At 44.1% G+C, this 23,550-nt stretch overlaps 1 protein-coding gene and 1 long non-coding RNA gene across 2 annotated transcripts; one reads left to right on the plus strand and one right to left on the minus strand.

Annotated features, from left to right (window-relative positions):
* Positions 1-3,553: 3,553 nt before the first annotated feature.
* MSC (musculin) lies at positions 3,554-5,027 on the minus strand. Its single transcript, XM_061438974.1, has one exon. It carries the CDS (start codon positions 4,741-4,743, stop codon positions 4,195-4,197), a length of 549 nt encoding a protein of 182 aa, XP_061294958.1. The 5' UTR covers positions 4,744-5,027; the 3' UTR covers positions 3,554-4,194.
* A 1,529-nt stretch (positions 5,028-6,556) lies between these two features.
* On the plus strand, positions 6,557-22,472 carry LOC133260522 (uncharacterized). The gene is made up of 4 exons (XR_009740844.1): positions 6,557-7,369; positions 9,349-10,904; positions 13,332-13,422; positions 22,216-22,472. It is a non-coding gene; the product is annotated as an uncharacterized LOC133260522 (long non-coding RNA).
* Positions 22,473-23,550: the final 1,078 nt, after the last annotated feature.

The raw sequence follows: 23,550 nt of genomic DNA on the forward strand, positions 1-23,550 counted from the left end.
TTCAACTTTTCTCTCACAGTAGTATAATCAAATCGAAATAACCCTAAGGACAAACTTACTTCTCTTTTTTTAATTTGCTGATTTCCCCAGTCCCAATTCCTGTTTATCCAGCCCAAATCCCTAAAAGAAACTGATGAAGGGAAAAAAGAAGGAAGGCTTTGGGATGTCTTTCTACCCCTTAGAGCACATAGTAATCACCATATTCACTGGAGATCAAGAAAGGACAGTTCAAGGTACTCCAGGCCTCTCCCAGCAGCAACCCTTGCCCAGAAGTTTGAGCAATTTATACTGATTCATTTGGACTTACTAGAAATTGGCCTCTCCTCTTTTTTTAACTACATAATTCTTGGCATTGAACTTCTTACTGAAACCATGGGGCAAAAAAATTCTTGAGAAAGTTTTTTCTCTTCTCTATAAATTATTAGGTTATCAAGTGCAATAAAAAATGAGCTTGCAGAGAACACCACTCTGGATATGTGAATCATGAAAGCACCCCCTTCTTGGGGGTGGGGGGCAGAGGAGGGGCAGAAAATCTGTGGGTTTGCCCCTGAAGTGTCCTGAAAGGATATAATCATGGTAACACACATTTTAAATATTTTATTTATGAAAATGTGCCCTAATATATTTCCTTGTTTATCCAATGCTTTTTCCTGCTTATATTCACTGCAAGTGGTCTTTTTCTTTTCTTTTCTGTCTCTGTTTCTACTCTGGTGGGGGGCACTTTTCTCTCACTGTTTTAATCCAGGCATCTCAAAACAGGACCCAGTCTTAAAGAATGGATTCCTGAAATGTCCCACCTGTTTAAAGTGGTACCACCTGTTTAAAGTGGCTCCCCCCCCCCCCTTAAAATGTTCCCTTTTACCAAAGTCTTCCCTTCTGTTTCCTTCAGTCATCAATAAGCCTTTAGGACACGGCTCACTGCCTTAGAAAGGATGCTTAAACACTGCTGTCACTTTTATTCCTGATGACCATCTTCTGAGGCAGCCACTGTTACTACCCCATTTTGTAGATGGGGAAAGTGAGGCTGAGGGGAGTTGCATAGTCACCAGTCTGTGGGGGGTGTGCCTGAGCTTGGATCCCAAGGTAGCTTCTGCAGACTTTCAGGTTCACATTATAAGCTAGGACATTGCCTCCTTTCCTTTAAAACGACCTCATTTGCTGGCAGCTTTGTAAAAGACCTCGACTCAGGTCTGGCTTCCAGCAGACACCCAACTCCCAAGAAGCTGGGTCCCCAAAACTGGCCTAAGTGGGCTTCCCGGGTGGCTCAGATGGTAAAGAATCTGCTTCCAATGCAGGAGACCTGGGTTCGATTCCTGGGTCGGGAAGGTTCCCTGGAGAAGGGAATAGCAGCTCACTTCAGTACTCTTGCCTGGAGAATCCCGCAGGTAGAGGAGCCTGGCAGGCTACAGTCCTTGGGGTCACAAAGAGTCAGACAAAACTGAGCAACTAACACGCACACGAAGTGCCTTTAGCCACCATGACAAGGTTTCCTGTCACTAGTTACTCCCAAGTACTCCTTTAATCAGAGATCCTTGATGCCAGGGAAAGCTCCTGCCAGCTTCTGCCACTGAAGACTGGATCCTGAGGGCTGGATCCCCCACCGGGATATGAACAAAAGCCCCAGAAAATCCTGCTAGAAACCAGTTCTCCAGAGTTTGGGTTCGGTTTAGTGCAACACAGGAAACCATGCTCCCTCACTTCCCTCTCACCTCCTAAACTCCAGCTATATTTTCTCTCTCTGGTAAGTGAACTGCCTTTTGATTTCATAAAATAATGGACACACCCCAAATTGGGCATTTGTTTAGTTTCATCCTTCACACTTTTCTAAATTTTTAAGGTTCTACAAAGAGAATGCTCCTCTGTAAAAAGACCTGCATTTAAAAACCCTGTGATGGGTTTCCCCAGTTATTACTTCCTGTGAAAATTGCGGGTGGCTGGATCAAAAGTCTATATAAACATTAAAAAAAAAAAACAAAAAACTCTCCTGAAATACAAATCAGTGCCAGTTAGACCCAAGACTCATCCCTACTTTGGATGTGTTGGCTGTAGGGAGTTCTTGAACTACTTGGAATTGTTAGCACTGTAGTGTCTTTTAGGCTGGAGAAATTCTCGTGTGTGTGTGTGTGTGTGTGTGTGTGTGTGTGTGTGTGTAAGAAAGAAGTGCACCTATATTGCTTTGAAGAGTGTATACCTTTCTTTCCACGTGGCCCTGACCCCAAAAGACTATTAAGGGCCTTACAAGCCTCTAGTCCCTGGCTTCCAAAGAACCCTTAGCCTTACGAAGAGGAATCAGAATCAGAGAAAAGCAGAGTTATACTTAAAATTGCAGCGATCCAAACCTGATCAACCCCTCCGCCTCCAACAATGATCCAATTCCCACACAGAGCCAAAGGGCAGCTTTAAATTAATTCCCAGACCAAACAGCCACGGGCAAAAAGACCACGTTTTGACGCCCCAGGGCACTTTTCACAATGCGTTTTATTATTCATAAAAAAATAAATTTATTTACATTTGCTAATTATTGTGGTAGTGCTGCCTGGGGCAGCGGCGCGTTCCGCCGCATCATGGTCTCTAGTACGGAACAGCCTCCGCGCCCCATCCCGCCCGGAGGAAGAATGGGGGCTCCGAGAGGTGGAGTCGGAGACGGGTGCCACCCGAGGGGGAAGCCAGGTGGGGACAGTTGGGAGTGAGGGGTGGGGAGGGGGCCTGCAAGTAGGTGTGGGAGGAGGGAGCAGAGGGAGGTGCCCAAGCAGACGCAAGCCAGGTCGGTGAGGAGAGGCGGATGGGAGGCTCAAGCCTTAGAAGGGGAGGGGGCACACCTAAGCCTGGTTAAGGGGAGATGCTCGCCTCGGGGAACGGAGGGGCGTCACTGGCCCCCGGAAGCACGACCGCAGGGAGCGCTCCGGGCAGACCCTGTAGGGTGGGTCTCTGCGATCGCGCTCCCACCTCTCCCCAAACTGGCAGGGCATCGTGCGTCCGGCCCAGAGGGAGCAACCCTGTGCGATACAATTCTGGCCCAGGTGTGCCGCGCTCCTCTCTTTGCAACTTAAAAACACACCCCGATGTAGGGTCTGGCGTGAAGACTTCGGTCTTTGAAGCCGGTTGTCCAGAGCGCGTTCTGACCATGGTCTAACCGTGAGAAGCCTGGGCAGTGCAAAGTCGTGCCATCACACGGTAGATCTGGCTCAGTTTGGAAACTAACCCCTAGGCGGCTGCGCGCTGGGCTCTGACTGTACCGCGGGGGTAGTCTATACAGCTAAAGCCCGAGGCTTGATCTGGGTCCTCGTGTAGTGTCGTCGCCCAGACCCTCGGCAGCAGAGCCGTCTGCGCCCTGCGATGCCAGGCTCACTGCCGACACCTGGGAACTGCCCACCCCCACCCCTAACCCCCCCAACGCCCGCCACCTGTCCAGTTCACGGTCCTGGCTGGGGGAGTCTGGGAGAATCCAATGGAACGTTCTTCCCGTTCTTGGGGCTTCTCACACTGTCTCCCTCCTCTCCCTCGTCCCCAAATCCAAGGGAGTTTTCGGTTTTCCGTTCCTGCTGTCCTCACGGTGATTCCGAGAAATTTGCATGAATTTGGGATTTTGTGGCTTAGTTCCCTTCCCCCCAAACACACACACACACACACACACACACACACACACACACACACACACTCATCAGCCATTCACTCCAAGAAGGAACTGGGATATGATCTTTCTCAAGCCGGGAGAGTTGGCAGGTCGGAGAGGGACTTTCCAGACAAATCCCGTTTGGGGAAACCTCTGCTATTCAAGAATTGAAAAAACCCAAAGGCTTTTAAAAAGGTCTCGGTCTTCCCTCCCTCCTTTCAGAAAGTAGGGCTGGTTGATTTGAACCTGTCAGAGTCTTATCTGGAAAAAGATAGGAAGGGAGACTTTTCGTTCTATCTGCAAAGGGACAGTGGACTCCGATGGAACGTAGATTTACCCCGGAAGCAGGATATTAGCCATAGTGATAGTAACCATCAACCGGCAAAAGCGTCACGCACAATGATCAGACTGATGCAAACACAGAAGGGTGGATGGTTCTCTTCCAGGAAAACGACTGGCTCCTCCCGTGACTTGGGAGAACAAACTGGCCTCCTCACCACCCCTACCAGACCTCCCCCCGCCCCACTTCGGGTTCTTCCCAGCGGCCAGACTCTGCCGGGCGCCGGGAAGCGCGCTGGGCATCACTCGACCGCCCCGGCGCGGGCCTCGCGCGCGGCGCTTACCAGGTTCACCGGGTGCACGTAGCCGTTCTCGTAGCGGTCCTCCTGCAGCAGCTGCCGCAGGTGCGCGATGTAACTGGAAGCCAGCCGGAGCGTGTCCAGCTTCGAAAGCTTGGTATCGGGGGGCACCCAGGGCAGGCTGGTCTTGAGTCTGGAGAAGGCTTTGCTCAGCACGCGCATCCGGGCGCGCTCTCGGGCGTTGGCCGCGTTCCTCTGAGACTGCTTGCACTCGGCCGCCGAACCCTTGGGCGGGAGGGGCTTCTTGCCGCCGCCCCCAGCCACCCGAGGCCGCTTCCTCTTGCAGCCTCCCGCGCCGCCCGCCGCGCCCAGTGCACAGCGCTCCTCCTCGCCGTCGGGGTCATCCTCCTCCGCAGACGAATTGTCGCTGGGCGACACGTAGCTGCGCTCGGCGCCGCGGAGGGACGGCCTCTTGGAGACGGGGACCGGGTACCCTCGCTGCAGTCCCTGCAGCTCCATCTCCTCGGGGTCGCTCACCGAGCCGGTGGACATCGTTGCGTCCCCCGCGCCCCAGCTTTCCTCCCCCAGGCCAGTCTCGCGGCCTCCGCCTTCCGCTCCCTCACGGAGGCGGGGGCCAGGCTGAACTCCGCAGGCGACGAGAGATCTGGGTCGTGAACCGCGGAGCCCCGAGACTGATCCGGGAGAGCGTGACCGAGAAGTCGGCGCCTGGGCCCAGCCTCGGCGCTCACTACCGCGCACCGCGCGTTTTGACCGGACTATTTATTCTGTACTCCTCGGAACAAACCACCCCGGCAAAGAAGAGGGGGTGGGAAAGGGGGGCAAGAGGTGGGGCGGGGGCGTGGAATGGGTGGGGACCGCTTTTCAGAGTGCCGAGAATCTGCCGGTGGGGGCGGGGAAGGGGAAGTCTCTTGAACTGGGATCTGGACCCCTGGGCTCGAGGGACCCATCACTGCGAGATGAGTGCTCCTGGGTGAGTGAAGGAGGGGACCTTGTTCGTACCCAGGTACCCACTTCCACCCTCTACTGATCTTAACGGAGGCGAAGATCGCCGGACACTTGGAAACCCCAGGATCTCGACCTCTGCGTCCTTTCCCTCTTGTCAGCCGAAGTGTATTTTCCAAGTTCATCACTCATAATGTATGACTGCTAGTCAAGCCCGGCCCGACAAAAGCGTAAAAGCTAAACAAGCAACACCGAACAATGGGCGAATTACCTCTCATTTTCCTCCCCTCTTTTCCTTAAACGTCGCAGTTTGATTTACAAAGCACTTTCATCTACAGTGGTTCTTTTCCTTTTCCAACATCTGTGACTTAAATATTATTATCTCCACTTTGCAGAACTTGAAGCTAAGCCGCAGAGATGGATGTTAAGTAAAGGACCCCATATCGACGGGCTGGTAAGCAGAATATGGACTCAAAATCCGTGTGTAGAATCCCAGGCCCCTCGGTATTTCTGTCGCACAGCACAGGATGCTCTGCGTCTGTTTTCTGCTATCTGGGGAGTTCCACGCGTTAATTCTGTTTTCAACACCAGAGTGCGGTAAGCTAGAGGGGTCCTGCCCGCGCTCTGAGTTACAGTCTAGGGAATCGATGACTATTTTCGATGGTGTGTTGAAGAGCACGCTCCTGGATTCAGCATGCAAAGTCAGCACAACCATCCAAAGTAAAACAAACAAGAAACCACGATAAAACAGCACCCAGAAGTATGCCCCTCAAAGGAGACAAGGCATAACTGCGGTCTCCTTGTTTGCTAACTGGGAGAGCCTTGGCAATACGTGGTCTGGGACTGTGTGCTTCATTTTGGGAGTGGACATCAATGGCCAGCTGTTGAGTGCCTGCAGTGTCAGGCACTGGATTAGGCGGCCGGTGCACCCCTTGAGTAATTAAAACTGAAACAACATCAAAATAATTAAAATTCTGTGAGTGGGTTTGGGTTGGCCGTGCCATTCTGCACTGAGGAAACTTAGTAGTCACACCCGAATTAGGTATTTACCGTCCTTTCCCTACAAGCCTACAGCCAAGCTGAGAGAAGCTTAAGGAGACAGATGGGCAGTAGACCCGGGACGGTGCGGGCAGAGGCGCAGGCCAGCCTCGCCCCGCCGACTCCTCCAGCAGAACAAATGCGCCGGGCTTGGTGCCTGAAATGCCGCAACAGGTGGCTGGCCAGGGCTGACTTCATCACTCAGGCATCATCGTTCCACCTTCGTCTCCCAGGCCAGGCCTCCCTGTGGGGATGTTTTGCCAAACCCCTCCCGCTCGCCCCGTTTGCAGAGGTTTTCTCCCGATGTATTTTGCCATTTTGGGGAGAGGGTGGTGGTGGCGGGGGTGGGGGTGGCGGGGGGGTGGCGAGAGCTGGGGGAGGGTCTCCTCTGAGGTCAGTTGAGTAAAACGCTCGCTCTCAGTTCTCTCGGTGCTGGGAAAAGGAGTACTTGACAGAGCTAGAAATCTTTCCTGGACCGCTGCTTGAACTTGAACTTGACTCTAGGTGCTGGGAGAAGGAGGGGAAGGAGGGGCGGTTGGGGAGAGGAGAGAGAAGGGAGGGTGGCAGGGAGAGGGGAGCAAAAAGATGTAAAGGGAAGATCTCAGGCCGCTTTTTGCACCGCCTATTGATGACCTGAAGCTATCAGTATAAATACAGAGCCTCATACATTAGAGGCAGGCATATAGGTTTTAAAAAACGGGATTGTTTATACAGGTGCAGAACAAAGTCTTTCTTTGGAAAAGATTAATGGCAGGGAGACCGCTAGATTTTCTCTAAACAGTCACAAAAACTGTACCCAGCCTCAACGCCAAGCAGGTCATGGCCAGTTTCTTTTTCTTGAAGAAACTGCCTGACCCCAACGATTCATGTTGTTGTTGCTGTTGTTTTAAAACTAGCTCTTTCCTGTTTTTTTTCCCCCTTCCTTCCTACTTTCTTTTCTTCCTTCCTTCCCATCCTTCTTTTTCCCTTACTCCCTCTGATCTCTTTCAAGACATATAGCCATTTCCTCTATTTTCCCATTATTTTATTTTCATTTTCCCTTTCCCTCCATTTCTTTCTAATTATATTTTTATTCTTTCATTCTTTTTTTTTCAAGTCGCAGACTCCTAATGAAGATTAAGAAATGTATCTTCATATACACTGCATGTTAGTATATAACTGCAGTTTGCTTTAACAGGTTTGTAATGACATCTGATATTATACTTTCAAAATGCTTTTACTTTTCCTTCTCTCTCAGTGATTACAAAAACCTCATAAGCTGAACAGTGCTAATATAATATCTGTTTTGAAAAACCAGTTGTTTTGATTGTTTCAGCAAGTCCCCATACACTGCAAATAAAAAAATGAAACCTTTACTTTTGTATTTTAAAAACAAGCACACTGAAAACAATTCCTATTTGCCCATGCTAATAACCTTTGAGATTTGTAACACCAATATACAGGTTTCTATGGTATATATTGATGATTTTGAAATTCTTTTAAGATGTTTTTTTAAGTATGCAGTGGGAGGTGGGTTAAAGTTACATTATCAAACATTAAATACATTTAATAATGGTTAAAACATTAATAATCCCAGCTCTCCTGCTTATTAACTGTATGACCTTTGGCAATTTTTTTTTCAAGGCCCAGATTACTGATATATAATATGAAATATCTATCTTGTTGTGAGGAAGGGGGAGTCTATGAGTAATTGCCTGGGCCACAGCCTGATGCATGAGAAAAAAAATCAATGCTAGTTATTTTTATTACTATGAATTGTGTGATGCCCAACATCACACATCTAATAAGTGTCAGGGTCCAGAACTGACCCAGGGTTTGTAAGCAAGGGCTTGTTCTGGGTTTCAGGCAGCACCAGAGGTTTCTTTTCTTTAACTGCAGGCTTCTGTGGTTCAAGTGCGTGGTCCTATTACCTGACATTTCCCCCAGGCCTCAGAAAAGACCTCACTGAGAGAAACTGATGGGACTACATTAGAGACTTTCTTTCCCCACGTTTTCTCCCCATAAAGCCACAGCAATTCTCCCAGTCTCCCTTGCCCTATTTGAAAACTGCTAAATAAATAAATATAAATAAAACTCCTAAATCAGTTACTGAAAGGGTTAAATGAAATTGTGGGGAAGCAACACACTAAGTGTAACACTTAGTGCTTAATTTGCTGAAATATAAAATTCGCAGACTCTGGTTTTCTAAAAAGAAAGAATGAGGTCACAGACCACAGGAAAGGCCATTTAATGCCACACACCCACCCTTTCCACCCCCGAAGTAGGTACCAAGGGCATTTAATGCCACATTACTCCAAAGTAAGTGCTGGAGGAAGAAGTTTGAGGCTGTGCAGATCAAATAGTTGAGAGTTTAGGGAGAGTAGGGACTGTGTCTATACTCTTGGACACCAAGTCAAAGCATGTACAAAGTAGGTGCTTAAGAAATGGGAATGCATTTCCCATATGATTTTCCTGGTGGTGTCTCCCCAGATACTCTTGATGTTCTGGGTTGTCCTGTTGGCTGAACAAATTGCCTGTTTCTTTGATCTAGAAAAATAAGAGTCTAGATTAACACTGGCTAATATTATTGATGTCACCAGCCACATGAGGCAACTGAGCACTTGGAATGTGGCTAGTCATGTCCAGTATTGTAAAATACACACTGGAGATTGAAGACAATGTGAAGAAAAGATGTAAAATATCTAATATTTTAAAAACTATATGTCAAACAATGATAATGTTTTGATATATTGGGTTAAAGGAAGTATATTATTAAAAATAATTTTCCATGGCTTTGTATTTTTATAATGTGGCTACTAGACATTGGGATTTACAGATGTGGCTCGCATTATATTTCTCTTGGATAATTCAGGGATTAACGATGCAATTGTGCATTGAGTGTCTAGTGTTTGCTGTGGCAGGTGTTGGTGAGCCCGACTCCCGCCCACTCGGAAGGCACATTCTCGTGGGAAAAAGCACCATAATGCGGGAAGCACGTCTGCTCTCACTAACTCCTGTCATCTCGCCTGCACCCTCTACGTGTACCCTACCCCATCTAATAGGTCCAACCCCAGAACACGGGGAGAAACGCTTCCGGTGGTTTTGGGCTTCTGGTGGGTTTGAATTTCCGCAGCGCTTCTCACGGGGAAAAGTTACATGGAGGCATCCGTTCCGCAGGTAGTTTGGGTCACCCCACAGACAGCGGATGCCAGGGCTCCGGATGCCCAGTTCCTTGGTCTTTTCAGAACATCCCTGGATACAAAGTACGACGTCCACGCGTGGGAGGCTCAGGGTCTGGCAGTGTGCAAGTCACGTGGAGCACAGGTCATGTGGTATACGGTTACACGGTGGGGCGGGACAGTCACGTGGGGAGCATAGTGTTGCCATGTTTCTTTGTCTCGCGAAGCCGGGGAGCTGATTGGGCTCATCCAGCGTGTTCCCATGCTCCCTGACCCGGAAGGAAAGGAACGCTTCTCACTTGGACCCTGACGGCCACGTGGTCAGGTGCCTGTGGGAACTGTGGGGCCTGCGAGTTGAGTCTTCTGTTGTTCCGAAGGCAATCGGTCCTCCGCCAGTTATTTATCCAAGATTTGCTGCTAGATTTTTGCCTCTGTGGAGTTCCGTGAGACCTTAGCCCTTTAGAGAGGCTGGGCCTGGGCAGGTCAGGTTTTCGGAGTCTGAAGGTGGAAAAACTGGAGTTAAGAATGAAAAAGGAAATAGGGAATGTGATCAGACCCAGAGACCTGATTTTCTCTGCCATTTAGGACAGAAGAAAAAAAAAAGTCCTCAGTAATTTGTCTTGATAACTAAAATGCAGGTGACTTTGAAATAGATTTTTTAAAAAGCTATACGTGTGGGCACTAACCAAGATTTCTACAAACTCCAGGTTAGGACTAGAAAGCTGCGGGCCTCCTACAGATGGACTTTCCAGATGGCTTGGCTGTAAAGAACCTGCCTGCCAAGCAGGAGAGGCAGGTTCCATCCCTGGGTTGAGAAGGTGTCCTCTGGAGGAGAGAATGGCAACCCACTCCAGTATTTTTGCCTGGATAATCCCATGGACAGAGGAGCCTGGTAGGCTACAGTCCATGGGGTCGCTGAGAGTAGGACAGGACTTGGCTACTGAACAACAACAACAAATTCCTGCAAAGGACTTTGAATTCTCCATTAGCAGAGTTAAGCAGCCAGCCCAGCTCTCAGGAGGAAACACATGGTGATGGCTTGGCCCCTGGAGGTTTGTCTGCAGAATCCCTGGACTTCACTTATTTGGAGGATCCTGAGGCACAAGTTGGTCTGCGCTGTGATTCATGGGTCTGACAGAAGTCTTATTTTTTAAAAACTCTTTGTGACAGCCTTCCATTCTTAGAAGCTGAGTCTCTAAGAAGTTTTTCTTTTACTGTTGATTTTTATTGGCAATACTTTGAAACTGTGACAATGCTACATTTCCAAAACATCCCTTGAAACGTAGAAGGTCTCTGGTATGTTGCCCCAAGCCTTGGATTTAACTGTGGAGTTAACCTAAAAGAAGATGACATCCTGCCATGTGGCATGTACTGGAAAGAGGCCCCTCTGCTGTGGACATTAGGAGATCTCTGCCTATCACCTCAGTGGCCTTGGGACACTTGCTGGCTGCCTTGGAGCTCTTTCTCTGTGTATAGCCCACCAACCAGGTGGCCGTGAGGAGAACTGCAAACCCATGTGTAAGCTTCCCTGGAAAGTGCAGAACATTGTACAAGGTCAGTTATTACATTGCTGTCTTCATTTTCTTTCCTAGGGACTCATCTTTGTCCTACCCCCTTCTCTCAATTGTGAGCCCTGCTCCGTGTCACCCTCATGTTAGCAGCCCTCTACCCTCTACCCCCTTCCCCTCAGCGTCTCATCCCCTATTGAACATCAAGTGAAAACTAAATGCCGCCTGGCGCCAGAGGAAGTTGTCCTGTAATAGATACTTCGTGGTGTCAGAGAGCAGGGATCCTGTGCACTTTGTCAACCAGTCCCTTAAAGTCTTCTGTAAAAGGGAGCCTGGCTTATTTACATACAAACTTTGTCTCCCTGGCCCTAAGTCCCTCTCACCTCCAATTCTAAAATGAGCTCCCATAGGGATCAGAGAAAAGGGAGGTGTTTGGGGCAATGTGCGCACTTTTCCTGAATGTTTTGTCCTTTGGATTATTTGTGCTGCTCTGCCCAATTAGCAAGGATAATGAGCCAGTTAGCAGGGGGAAAACGCTGCCCTCTTTAAGTTTCAAAGACGAACTCCTTGAGGATGTTGGAAACAGAAGTAGATAAGGAATCTTCATGCCTGTTTCATCACTCTGTCCCTATTTCTTCTTAAATTGCCACATTTAGGCAACTTCCTTTAGAGAGGAGAGTAGCAGAATTAAAATTAATAAGAAAACAAAAAGACTAAATTGTCAACTCAGTGATGACAGAGACTGTGCCTTGTTCATCTGGGTATTCCCCCTGTCTGTAACAGACAGTACCTAAGTATTTGATCATTGAAAACATTGAAAAACACAGGAACCCGATCTAATCTTCACCCGTAATTACTGGAAGACATACTCAAACCATTATTTGCCCTTCACTTAACCAACTCAATTTACTCCTGTGTGCTCTGCCCCACTATCAGTACTTACAGAGATCCAATTACATTTCTGATTACCTGAATGGATTTATGGAAACTATTTTCTGTTTTTGAATGTAGCTTATATGTCAGTTTACTCATAATGTAGTTGCCACAATCTGAGTGTTAATTCTAAATAATTGAAGAATTATGTTTATTATAAACATCCCAGCAATGAAATTTCTCCTTATAAAAATGAAATCTGGCTTTAAATAGTATCAAGAATTTTTTTTCCTGATTGAAAAAAATTCAGAATTTTTATAAAATTTCAGAGGGTCATAGATCTATAAAGCCTCACATTAAACCTTTATCATAGTGTAAGGGGAGAATGGAGCCCTGAAAGGCCCACACATTTAATGGGTGAGCAGAGCAGGGGATTCAGAGAAAGTAAGGCCATCATCAGAGAGGTGAGAGGAAAACCAAGATTACTGGTTTTGAAAGCAAGGGAGGGGTTTCAGGAAATAATGGGTGGGGACTTCCAGTTGAGGTGGTATGGTAAAGTCACGTTTTGAAGCTGCCCTTGTGCTCCAAGCACATGGCAATGAGTTAAAGTGTAAAAATAGGAAACTCGAAAGGCGCAGCCAGGTTCAAAAGCAAGAAAAATACCCCTGTGGACCAGGAGTAGAACAGAAACTGAATGTTGAGTGCAGTTGGAGCTCCTGGCAGATCCTCCAGGCAAGAGCATCCAGGAGTTGAGTTCCTTTGCAGAAAGGGGGAACATCATTGTCCCCTGTGAGGAGGGGGACTGGTGTGGGTCACTACCTAAATTAGGATGAGGTCCACCTTAGTGAGTGCAACCACCAAGGAAACAAAGAAAGCAAGCCCAGCTAGCCTACTGGCTCTGTGACTGAATCAGTTTCATTTTTTTTTTTTCTCTTAATTGTGGGTCGCTTTTTCCTGCTTCTTTGCATGCTTTGGTGCCTTTTGTTTGGAGGGCAGCAGACATTGTGAATTTTGCCTGTTGGTGCTGGATATCTATGTATTCTTATAAATACTATCAATATTCGTTCTGGGATGCAGTTACTTGGAATAGTGTAATCCTTTTCAGTCTTGCTATTCAGATGGCTCGGTAGAAGGAATCAACGGTGCTCATTCTAAGTTAATTCTTCCCCATACTGAGGGAAGACTCTTCTGAGCACTCAGCCCGAAGCCCTGTGCATAATGGAGGCTTTCCAGTCTGGCTGGAGCATGTGTTATTCCTGGCCCTGTATCCCTACCTGACTCTGTTCCCTTTAATCTTTTTTGGTGAGAGTTCCTTCAACCTCTGGTAGTTTCCTCCTGTGCTTGTGCTGCTCCACTGAAAACTCCAGGGGGACCTCCTGCAGATCTCTGGAGTTCACCCTTTGGGCCCCTGCCTTCTCTCTGGTCTTCTGTTGGGTGGATTCTAGCTGCCTCGTTCTCCCCACTGTCTTGGCTCTGGCTTCTCCACTCAGGGGTCTGCCTGGGTTCTCCCTTTCTGCTGCTCACTTTGGAAACATCTGTGATGGCAAGATCTGGGGCAACGGCAATGATTATAGGCCTTTCCTTGTTTCCCATCTCTTAGGGTCCACTGTCCTTTACTGCCTCCTGTCCAATGTTTGGAGAAGCATTGTTTCATCTCTTTTGCCTGTTTTGTGGTTGCTCCAGATGGAAGGGTGAGTCTTATCACTGGAACTCAATTTTGGCCCTAAGTGGAAGTTTTTGAAATTACTCCTTGGTAGGAAACTGGTTTCTTTTTGGTTTGCTTTTAAGGGTTAGAATTGCTTAAGCATGCTTATGTTTTGAGGAAAAATTAAAGATGTTAAAAATATGAGAAACAGGAGTTCCCCAGAGGAGGTGGAAGGAGATGGGAAGGTAGCTTTGATGAGCATAAAATACACCTCTTTGCCTGAAATGAGTTGAAACTAAATAATGTAGGATGCCACTGTAGATCAGGAATGGTTTCTCATAGGAAGTTAAGAGGTTAGCCCCTGTGAGTAGGAATGAGGTATTGAGGTTAACAGAGGTGGGGAATGTGAGGAGTAACCTTTTGGAGAATAGAATAAAGGACTGAGTAGGTGTAAGACCAAGTGTTTCAAAGAGTGTTAAGGGCCCTGATGAGGGACTTTCCTGGTGGTCCTGTGGTTGAGACTTCCTTCCAAAGCAGGGGCTGTGGGGTTCGATCTCTGGTCAGAGCTAGGATCCCACTGTGCCTTGGGGCCAACTGCTCCCCCCACCCCCCAAACATAAAGCAGAAGCAATATTGTAACAAAGTCAATAAAGATTTTTAAAAGAGCCCACCTAAAATAAAAGAAAAAAGGGACCTGGTGAGTTTGAGCATTTATTCTCATTAATAAATATGAAGTTTTCTAGCATATTGGTTGATATATAGTGGTTATTAGAAATAGTTGAATCTTGATAATAAGATGCCCGGTTTACATCTCTGGTAACAAGAAACTGCAAGAATAAGCCGCAAATGGGTTCATTATGTTTTGATGAGGTAGAGAGCCAAGTTAGGAATATGGAGTTTAGGGGAGACACTGTTAGGGATTTAGATGAAGCTTCTATAGTTGGGGTCCCGTGGTGCACAGGAGGGAGGCAAAAATGAAAGTGTATTTTTTTTTTTTTTTGGGGGGGTTAGTGGAGAGGAAAGGATTTGCAGAGACACAGTACCACTATGTTGCACAAGCTTTGAGGGTGTCACTGACACAGAATTCAATGTGGAAGAACCATATATTCAATTATCATTTATCTATTATTGAGTTTTTAATTGAATATCTGTTTCTTATATTTTTGTAGTTGTGCCTTGGCCTTGCAACCAGAATACATAAATACATGCACATATGCCTACATACATGTAAACTATTCTTCGAAATTTAGGCTACCTGGAGGTATTAGCAGATTTTTTTTCAACATATCCCACAGCAGTTTAGAACACAGCAAAAATGATAGGCCTCCTGATGTCTTGATATTAGTTAGAGGGTACTCACTGGCATGTGATAGATAGTTTAATGGGGGAAAAAGGTAGGGTGGGTCGGATTGGTCCCCAAATGCCCTTATTTTCTCACTAGTATTCCTCTACATTTTATATTAAAGATATTGAGGTTAAGAGAGGCAAAGTCCCTTGCTGAGAAATAGTTGAAGGTGAACTCAGACTTCTAGATTAGGAGTCTAGCTCTGCATTTACCATTTCATGCCCATGATGGTTAATTTCGTGTGTCAGTTTGGCTAGGCCACAGTTCCCAGTTACTTGGTCAAATGTTGTTCTAGATGTTTTTGTGAAGGTATTCCTCTCTCTCTTTTGGATGAGCTTCACTTTGAAACAGATAGACTCTAAGTGAAACAGATCATCCTCTATCATGTGAGTGGGCCTTATCTCATCAGTTGACTGTCTTAATAGAAAAAGACTGACCTCCCTAGAAGAAGAAGAGGAGATTCTGCCAGGAGACCGCCTTCAGACTTGGACTTCATCTCTTCCTTCTGTGTCTAGTCTGCTGGCCTACCCTGCAGATAATGTTCTTAACCAAAAACTGTTGAATCTTAAAGAATTTAGTAAGCAAGATAATGTGTACTATCAGGCACTCCTAAATTGGGAGTGTTATAAAGGGATGGTGAATCTCATAGTCTTTGAAATTTAGTCCTTATTTTAGAAGTCGTGGAAAAATGAATCTAGCCAGGAAGGAAACTGCCCCAGGTAACTGTAAGTATCAATGCACTGACTTTTCATGTTTTTTTTTTTTTTTTAATAGTATTATGCTACTTGGTTGAAAGATGGTGAATTTAATTACAAAGTTTTCTTTACATTGTTTGGTTGGATGTAACGACTGAGTCTCTTTCTCTAATAGAAATATAAATCTCGTACCATAAAAATTCACCCTTTCCAAATATGTAGTTCAGTGGTTTTTAGTATATTCACAACATTGTGCAATCATTTCCATTATGTATTTCCCAAACATTTTTATCATCCCAAACTGAAACCCCGCAACATTTAGCAGTCACTCTTCACCTCCTGGAAACTTCCCTTCCACAACTCCCGGAAACCGCTAATCTCTCAGTCTCTGTGTATTTGTCTATTCTGGACATTATTACATAAATGGAATCATCTAATTACATCTATAAGCCATCTGTATAGTAAACTATAGACCTTTCCATCTTAGTTTATTTCACTAAGTATAATATGTTTCAAGGTTGATCCGTATTTTAACATATATTAGTTCTTCATTTTACACGGATGGATAATATTCCATTGTGTATATATACCAAATTTTGTTTATCCAATCATCAATTGATGGCATTTGGGTTGTATCCACTTTTTGGCTATTATGAATAATGATGCTATGAATATTTGTGTACAAGGTTTGTGTGAACATGTTTCCAAGCCTCTTGGGTATACATCTAGCGGTGGAAATGCCTGGTTGTATGGTAACTTTGTTTAACTTTTTGAGAATTAGGTTGTTTTCCAAAGTGGCTGTACCATTTTACATTTCCAGAAGCAAAGTAGAAAGGTTCCAATTTCTTTGCATCCTCACCAACACTCTTTATTGTGCTTTTTTCTGATTATAGTCATTCCAGTGAGTGTAAAGTGATGTGTCATTTTGGTTTTGATTTGCATTTTCCTGATGACGAACGATGTTCAACATCTTTTTATGTGCTTGTTGGCCATCTGTATATCTTTTGTGAAGAAATGTCCATTTGTCCATTTTTAAATTGGATTATTTGTCTTTTTGTGGTTGAATTGTAACTATTCTTTATTTATAATAAAGATTAGGATTACTAGAACCTAATCAAATAATATGATTTGCAAATATGTTCTTCCATCCTGTGGGTTTGTCTTTTCATTTGGTAGTATCCTTTAAAGCACAGAATTTTTATTTTGACAAAGTCTATTTTTTTTCTTTGATTGCTTAGGCTTTGGGTGTCAGGTCTAAGAAACCACTGTATAATCTATGGTCACAGAGATTTACCTCTGTTTTCTTATAAGAGTTTTATAGTTTCAGCGTTTATATCTGTCTCTGTGGTTGATTTGTAGTTACTTTTTGTGTATGGTATGAGGTAGAGATCCAAATTCTTTTCTTTTTTTTTGCCTGTGAATATCTACTTTTCCCAGCACCATTTGTTGAAAAGATTGTTCTTTCCTACTTAGATTTGGTCAAGGTCTCCTTGACCAAAATGAATTGAGGAATATGAGAATAATATTTCTTACCAAATAAGGCAATATTTATGGACCCTCAATTCTGTCCACTAATCTATATGTCTACTTTTATTCCAGTACCGTAAAGTCTTGATTACTGCATCTTTCTAATCAGTTGCTCAGTCATGTCTGACTCTGCGACCCCATGGACTGCAGCACACAAGGCTATCTTTCTAGTAAGTTTTGAAATTGGGGATGTTTTTCAAGATTGTTCTGGTTATTCTGCCTCCCTTGAATTTCCACCTGAATTTTATGATCAGTCTGTCGGCTTTTCAAACAGCCAGCTGGAATTTTGATAGGAATGGCGTTGAGCCTGTAGACTAACTGGGGAAGAGTATTGCCATCTTCGTTTTAAAGCTTCTGACCCATTAACATAGGATATTCATTCGTTTAGATATTTGTTACTATCTTTCAACAGTGCTTTGTAGTTTTCAGAGTATAGCTTTTATACTTCATTTGTTAAATTTAGTCCTAAATATTTTTATTTTATTTTTTTATTAATTACTTTTTCTTGGAGTGTAGTTGCTTTAAAATATTGTGCTGGCTTCTACTGCAGAGAAAAATGAATCAGCCATACATAGACATATATCCCCTTCCTTTTTGGACTTCCTTCCAATTCAGGTCACCACAGAGCTTAAGTAAAGCTCCCTGTACCATGCATGTGGTCCCATCACTTGTCTGTTCTATAGATCCTGTCAGGAGCGCACTGTATCTGGGTCAGTCCTAGTCTCCTCGTTCCTCCTACCCAACTCCTTTCCCTCTTGTTATCCATGCATTTGTTTCCTACCTTTGTGTCTGTATTTCTGCCTTGCAGATAAGGTCATCTATATCGTTTTTCTAGATTCCATGTATATGTGTTATTTTCCAATATTTGTTTTTCTCTTTCTGACTCACTTCATGCTGTTTGACAGTCTCTAGGTCCACGCACATCTCTACAAATGACCCAGTTTCATTCCTTTTTATGTCTGAATAATATTCCATTGTATACAATAAATGGAATTGTTTTCTTAATTTCCATTTTGGACTGTTCATTACTAGTGTGTATAAATACAATCTATTTTCGCACATTATTCTTGTACCCTGCAACCTTCCTGTACTCTTTTATTAGTTTCAGTGCTTTTATAGTAGATTGCTGAGGATTTTCTGTATGTAAGTTTGTCATCTTCAAGTAGAGATAGTTTTACTTGTTTCTTTCCAATTTGGATGCCTCTTTCTTTCTTCTTCTACCCCCTCATCCCACCTTCCTGCATCGTTCCCTCTCTCTTGCTTTCTTGCATTTTCTTTTTGGTCTAATTGTCCTTGTTAAAATGTTGAAAACAAGAAGTAACAGTGTAAATCCTTCTCTTATTCTTGATCTTAGGGGAAAAGCATTCATTCTTTCATCAAGAAGTATGATCTTTGTTGTGGATTTTTTATAGATGCATTTTTCATATTGAGGATGTATCATTCTATCCCCAAATTTTTTTTTAAATTTTATTTTATTTTTAAACTTTACAATATTATATTAGTTTTGCCAAATATCGAAATGAATCCGCCACAGGTATACCCGCGTTCCCCATCCTGAACCCTCCACCCTCCTCCCTCCCCTCCCCTCCCTCTGGGTCATCCCAGTGCACCAGCCCCAAGCATCCAGTACCGTGCATCGAACCTGGACTGGCGACTCGTTTCATACATGATATTATACATGTTTCAATGCTATTTTCCCAAATCTCCCCACCCTCTCCCTCTCCCACAGAGTCCATAAGACTGATCTATACATCGGTGTCTCTTTTGCTGTCTCGTACACAGGGTTATTGTTTCCATCTTTCTAAATTCCATATATATGCGTTAGTATACTGTATTGGTGTTTTTTTTCTGGCTTACTTCACTCTGTATAATAGATTCCAGTTTCATCCATCTCATTAGAACTGATTCAAATGTATTCTTTTTAATGGCTGAGTAATACTCCATTGTGTATATGTACCACAGCTTTCTTTATCCATTCATCTGCTGATGGGCATCTATATTTTACCATGAAGGGGATTGGATTTTGCAAAACGCTTTTTATGCATCTATTGAGATAATCATGTGAGTGACTTTTTTGTATTTATTCAATTGATATGGTGAAATAATTGGCTTTTGGATGTTGAACTACCAACTTTACATTCCTGGATTAAATCCTAATTGATCATCACATGTAATTCCTTTTTATATAATGCTGGGTTTGGTTTGCTAGTATTTTATTTGTTGCTGTTGTTCAGTCACTAGTCTTGTCTGACTCTTCATGACCCCATAGACTGCAGCATGCCAGTCTTCCTTGTCCTTCACTGTCTTCCGGACTTTGCTCAGATTCATGTCTGTTGAGTTGGTGATGCTGTCTAACCATCTTATCCTCTGCTGCCCCCTTCTCCTTTTGCCTTCAGTCTTTCCCTGCATCAGAGTCTTTTTCCTATGAGTTGGCTCCTAGCCTCAGGTGGCCAAAGTATTGGAGCTTCAGCTTTAGCATCAGCCCTTCCAGTGAATATCCAGGGTTGATTTCCTTTAGGATTGACTGGTTTTATCTCCTTAAAGTCCAAGGGGCTCTCAAGAGTCTTCCTCAGCACCACAATTCAGAAGCATCAATTCTTTGGCACTAAGCCTTCCTTATGGTCCAACTCTTGGTTTCTCAAGAGACAAGATATTTGTCTTGTAACAGGATATCTGTGTCTATATCAGTGAAATACAGATTTTGTTTTCTTGGTACATCTTTATGTTCTTGGTATCAGGGTAATACTGGCATCACAGAACAAGTTAGGAAGTGTTCCCTCCACTTCTGCTTTTTGAAAGAGTGTGTGAATGTTCTTTAAATGTTGAGAAGAATTTACAGGCTTTTTTTGTGGGTAATTTTGTGATTACTAATTTAATCTCTTGTCACATGTCTATTCAGAAATTTTATTTCTTCTTGAATCTGTTTTTGTAGTTTGTGTCTTTGTGTACATATAATTTAGGTTATCTAATTTGATGGCTTACAGTCGTTTTTAGTATTTCCTTATAATCCTTTTTATTTTTGTAACTGTATGTGTGTGTGTGTGTGTGTGCACACGCACACTTGTGCACAGCTGTGTCTGACCAACTCTTTGCGACCTCATGAACTGTAGCCCGCCAGGCTCCTCTGTCCATGGGATTCTCCAGGCAAGAATACTGGAGTGAGTTGCCAGTTCCTCCTCCAGGGGATCTTCCTGACCCAGGAATTGAACCCACATCTCTTGCATCTCCTGTCTTGGCAGGCAGATTCTTTACGACTGCACCACCCGGGAAGCCCATTAATTTTTGTAAAGTCAGTAATAGTGTCCTGTCTTTAATTCTTGATTTTAGTCACTTGAGTCCAGTCTCTTCTTTTCAGTCAGTCTAACTAAAGTTTTGATTTCACTGATCTTTTCAAAGAGCCAACTTTTGGTTTTGTTGATTATTCTTTATTTTCATATTTTATATTTCCACAGTAAGCATTGTTTTCTTCCTTCTGCTTGCATTTGGTTTACTTTACTCTTTCTTCTTCTGGTTTCCTAAATGCGGAAGTTTAGGTTATTGATTTGAAGTCTTTTTTTTGTTAGTATAGGCATTTACAGGGGTGGTGAATAATTTTACATGTCAGCTTGGGCTAAGCTATCTCCTAGATAGCTGGGAGAACAGTGTTTCTGGATGCATCCGTTTGGGTCTCTCCAGAAGAGACTGATACTTAAATCAGTAGACTACCTAAATGTGATGGTCCTCACTAATGTAGATGGACATTATCCAATCCTTTGAAGGGTCTGATTAGAACAAAAAGGTGGAGGAAGGGTAAGTTCACTCTTTCTTCTTGAGTTGAGATATCCATCTTCTCCTTGCCCTTGGACATCAGCCATCCTGGTTCTTGGACCTTGAAAGTGAAAGTGAAAGTGAAGTCGCTCAGTCGTGTCCGACTCTTTGCTACCCCATGGACTGTAGCCCACCAGGCTCCTCCATCCATGGAATTTTCCAGGCAAGAGTACTGGAGTGGGTTGCCATTTCCTTCTCCAGAGGATCTTCCCCACCCAGGGATCAAACCCAGGTCTCCCGCATTGCAAACAGATGCTTTTACCATCTGAGCCACGAGGGAAGCTTGGACCTTGAGACAGACTGAATTACACTACCTAGTTTCCTGGTTCTCCAGCTTGTACAGGGCAAGTGTGGGACTTCTCAGCTTCCATAATCCTGTGAGCCAATTCCTATAATAAATCTTCTGTTGTATGTATCCTGTTGGGTTTTGTTTCTCTGGAGAACCCTAATACAAATATCCTTCCATGTATGGACCATGCTTTATTGTTTCTTTGCATGCCTCGTGATTTTTTTAAGATAATCAGACATTTAATGTAATGTGGCAATTCTGGAAATCAGAGTTTCTTCCTCCCCAGGGTTTTCTATTGTTTATTTTTGGTTTTGTTTGTTTAGTAACTTTTCTGCAGCAATCCCATGAAGCCGGCATTCTTTTTTGTGTTTCTACTTGGTTTCCACTTGATTATCATAGTGGTCTGCTGATTAGATAGGGATTTCCTTACATACCTAGAACCAAAACATTTCCCCGTCTTTGCTGAGGGGCTCTCTGTGTGTTTTGAAGTACAGCTTCAAACCTTCAGCCCTTAATCAGACAGGTTCTGCCTTAACCTTCTCTTCCTATTTGCACAGAACCTCCAGATCATCCAGAATTTAGGCCCTAAATTCAGGTCTTTCTTAAGCATGTACACGGCTCTGGGAATGTGCACAGAGCTACTTGTGTTTGTGGCTTTCTTAATTCCCAGAAGCATGGCAGAGCTTTTCAAAGCCCACAAAGATTCTCCTTCCCAAGCTTTTCCTTTTAACATTTTTGGTTAGCCTATTATTTTCCCCAAGCTTTATTCACCACCTTAGGCAGCTTCAGAGTTGAGCAGCTGCCTGTAATTTTTGAAGAATGCACCTGGAGGAGAGACTTTTTGCACTGGTTGAGCTGAGTGAGGTCAAATAAAGGCATCACTTCAAGTGGGGTCTTCTAGGGAACTAACAGGTCAGATAACGACAGTTCTCTTGGAATGAAAGTTAACAGAGCCCCACCTCATTCTTCTCCCTCCAGCAGCTGCCAGTCTGCTGATTTTTTTTTTAATTATTTATTTTTAACTGAAGGATAATTGTTTTACAATATTGTGTTGTTTTTTTGCCATATATCCATATGAATCAGCCATCAGATCAGATCAGATCAGTCCCTCAGTCGTGTCCGACTCTTTGCGACCCCATGAATCGTAGTCACCCTGTTTATTTAACTTATATGCAGAGTACATCATGAGAAACGCTGGACTGGAAGAAACACAAGCTGGAATCAAGATTGCCTGGAGAAATATCAATAACCTCAGATATGCAGATGACACCACCCTTATGGCAGAAAGTGAAGAGGAACTCAAAAGCCTCTTGATGAAAGTGAAAGTGGAGAGTGAAAAAGTTGGCTTAAAGCTCAACATTCAGAAAACGAAGATCATGGCATCCGGTCCCATCACTTCATGGGAAATAGATGGGGAAACAGTGGAAACAGCATCAGACTTTATTTTTCTGGGCTCCAAAATCACTACAGATGGTGACTGCAACCATGAAATTAAAAGACGCTTACACCTTGGAAGGAAAGTTATGACCAACCTAGATAGCATATTCAAAAGCAGAGACATTACTTTGCCAACAAAGGTTCATCTAGTCAAGGCTATGGTTTTTCCTGTGGTCATGTATGGATGTGAGAGTTGGACTGTGAAGAAGGCTGAGCGCCGAAGAATTGATGCTTTGAACTATGGTGTTGGAGAAGACTCTTGAGAGTCTCTTGGACTGCAAGGAGATCCAACCAGTCCACTCTGAAGGAGATCAGCCCTGGGATTTCTTTGGAGGGAATGATGCTAAAGCTGAAACTCCAGTACTTTGGCCACCTCATGCGAAGAGTTGACTCAATGAATCAGCCATAGGTATATATATATCCCCTTCTTGAATCTCCCACCTCCCACACCATCCCACTCCTCTAGGTTGTCACAGAAGCCCGATTTGAGTTCCCTGAGGCATACAGCAAATTCCCACTGACTATTTTACATATGGTAGTGTATATGTATCCAAGTCAGCTGAGTTTTACTGTGATTGTGAGCTGTCAGTTTTCAAGGCTACTGTGGAGCTAGAGAGGAGCAGTGAGCACAGGGCAAATGAAAATGCCTCGAAGCACATTGTTCTTACTAAGATTAAGCAGTTTGCCTTGAAAAACCACTACCCAGATTTCTGGGATCTTTTGATCAATTTCTAGAATTCTTAAAATACTTAACCTGACAATTGTTTGTGAGTTTTCTAGTTGCTTTAATGGAGAAAATGAAGAGAGAATTTCTGTAGTTCCTTGATCTGCCATTTTTGCTGACATCATTTCCCTGGCCCACTGAATTGTGATGTATCAATAGATTATATATATCTTGAGATCCAATTAGAAAGGCAGTACATGAAGTGCCAGTTATCCTGTTCATGTGTAGGAAGGAGAATGTTAAGAGGTCTCACATATGTTGAGGAATTTGCTTTCAGTCTTTTCTTGAACTTCTCTTGGTGCAAGAATCAGAGGAATCAAGGAGCAGCTTGTATTCAGCAAGACTGTTTT

The sequence above is a fragment of the Bos javanicus genome, chromosome 14 (genome assembly GCF_032452875.1).
Source record: "Bos javanicus breed banteng chromosome 14, ARS-OSU_banteng_1.0, whole genome shotgun sequence".
In the NCBI taxonomy this organism is placed as follows: Eukaryota; Metazoa; Chordata; class Mammalia; order Artiodactyla; family Bovidae; genus Bos; species Bos javanicus.

Excerpts from the sequence above, each read along its gene's own strand:
- MSC (XM_061438974.1), bottom strand. The coding sequence starts at position 4,743 with ATGTCCACCGGCTCGGTGAGCGACCCCGAGGAGATGGAGCTGCAGGGA.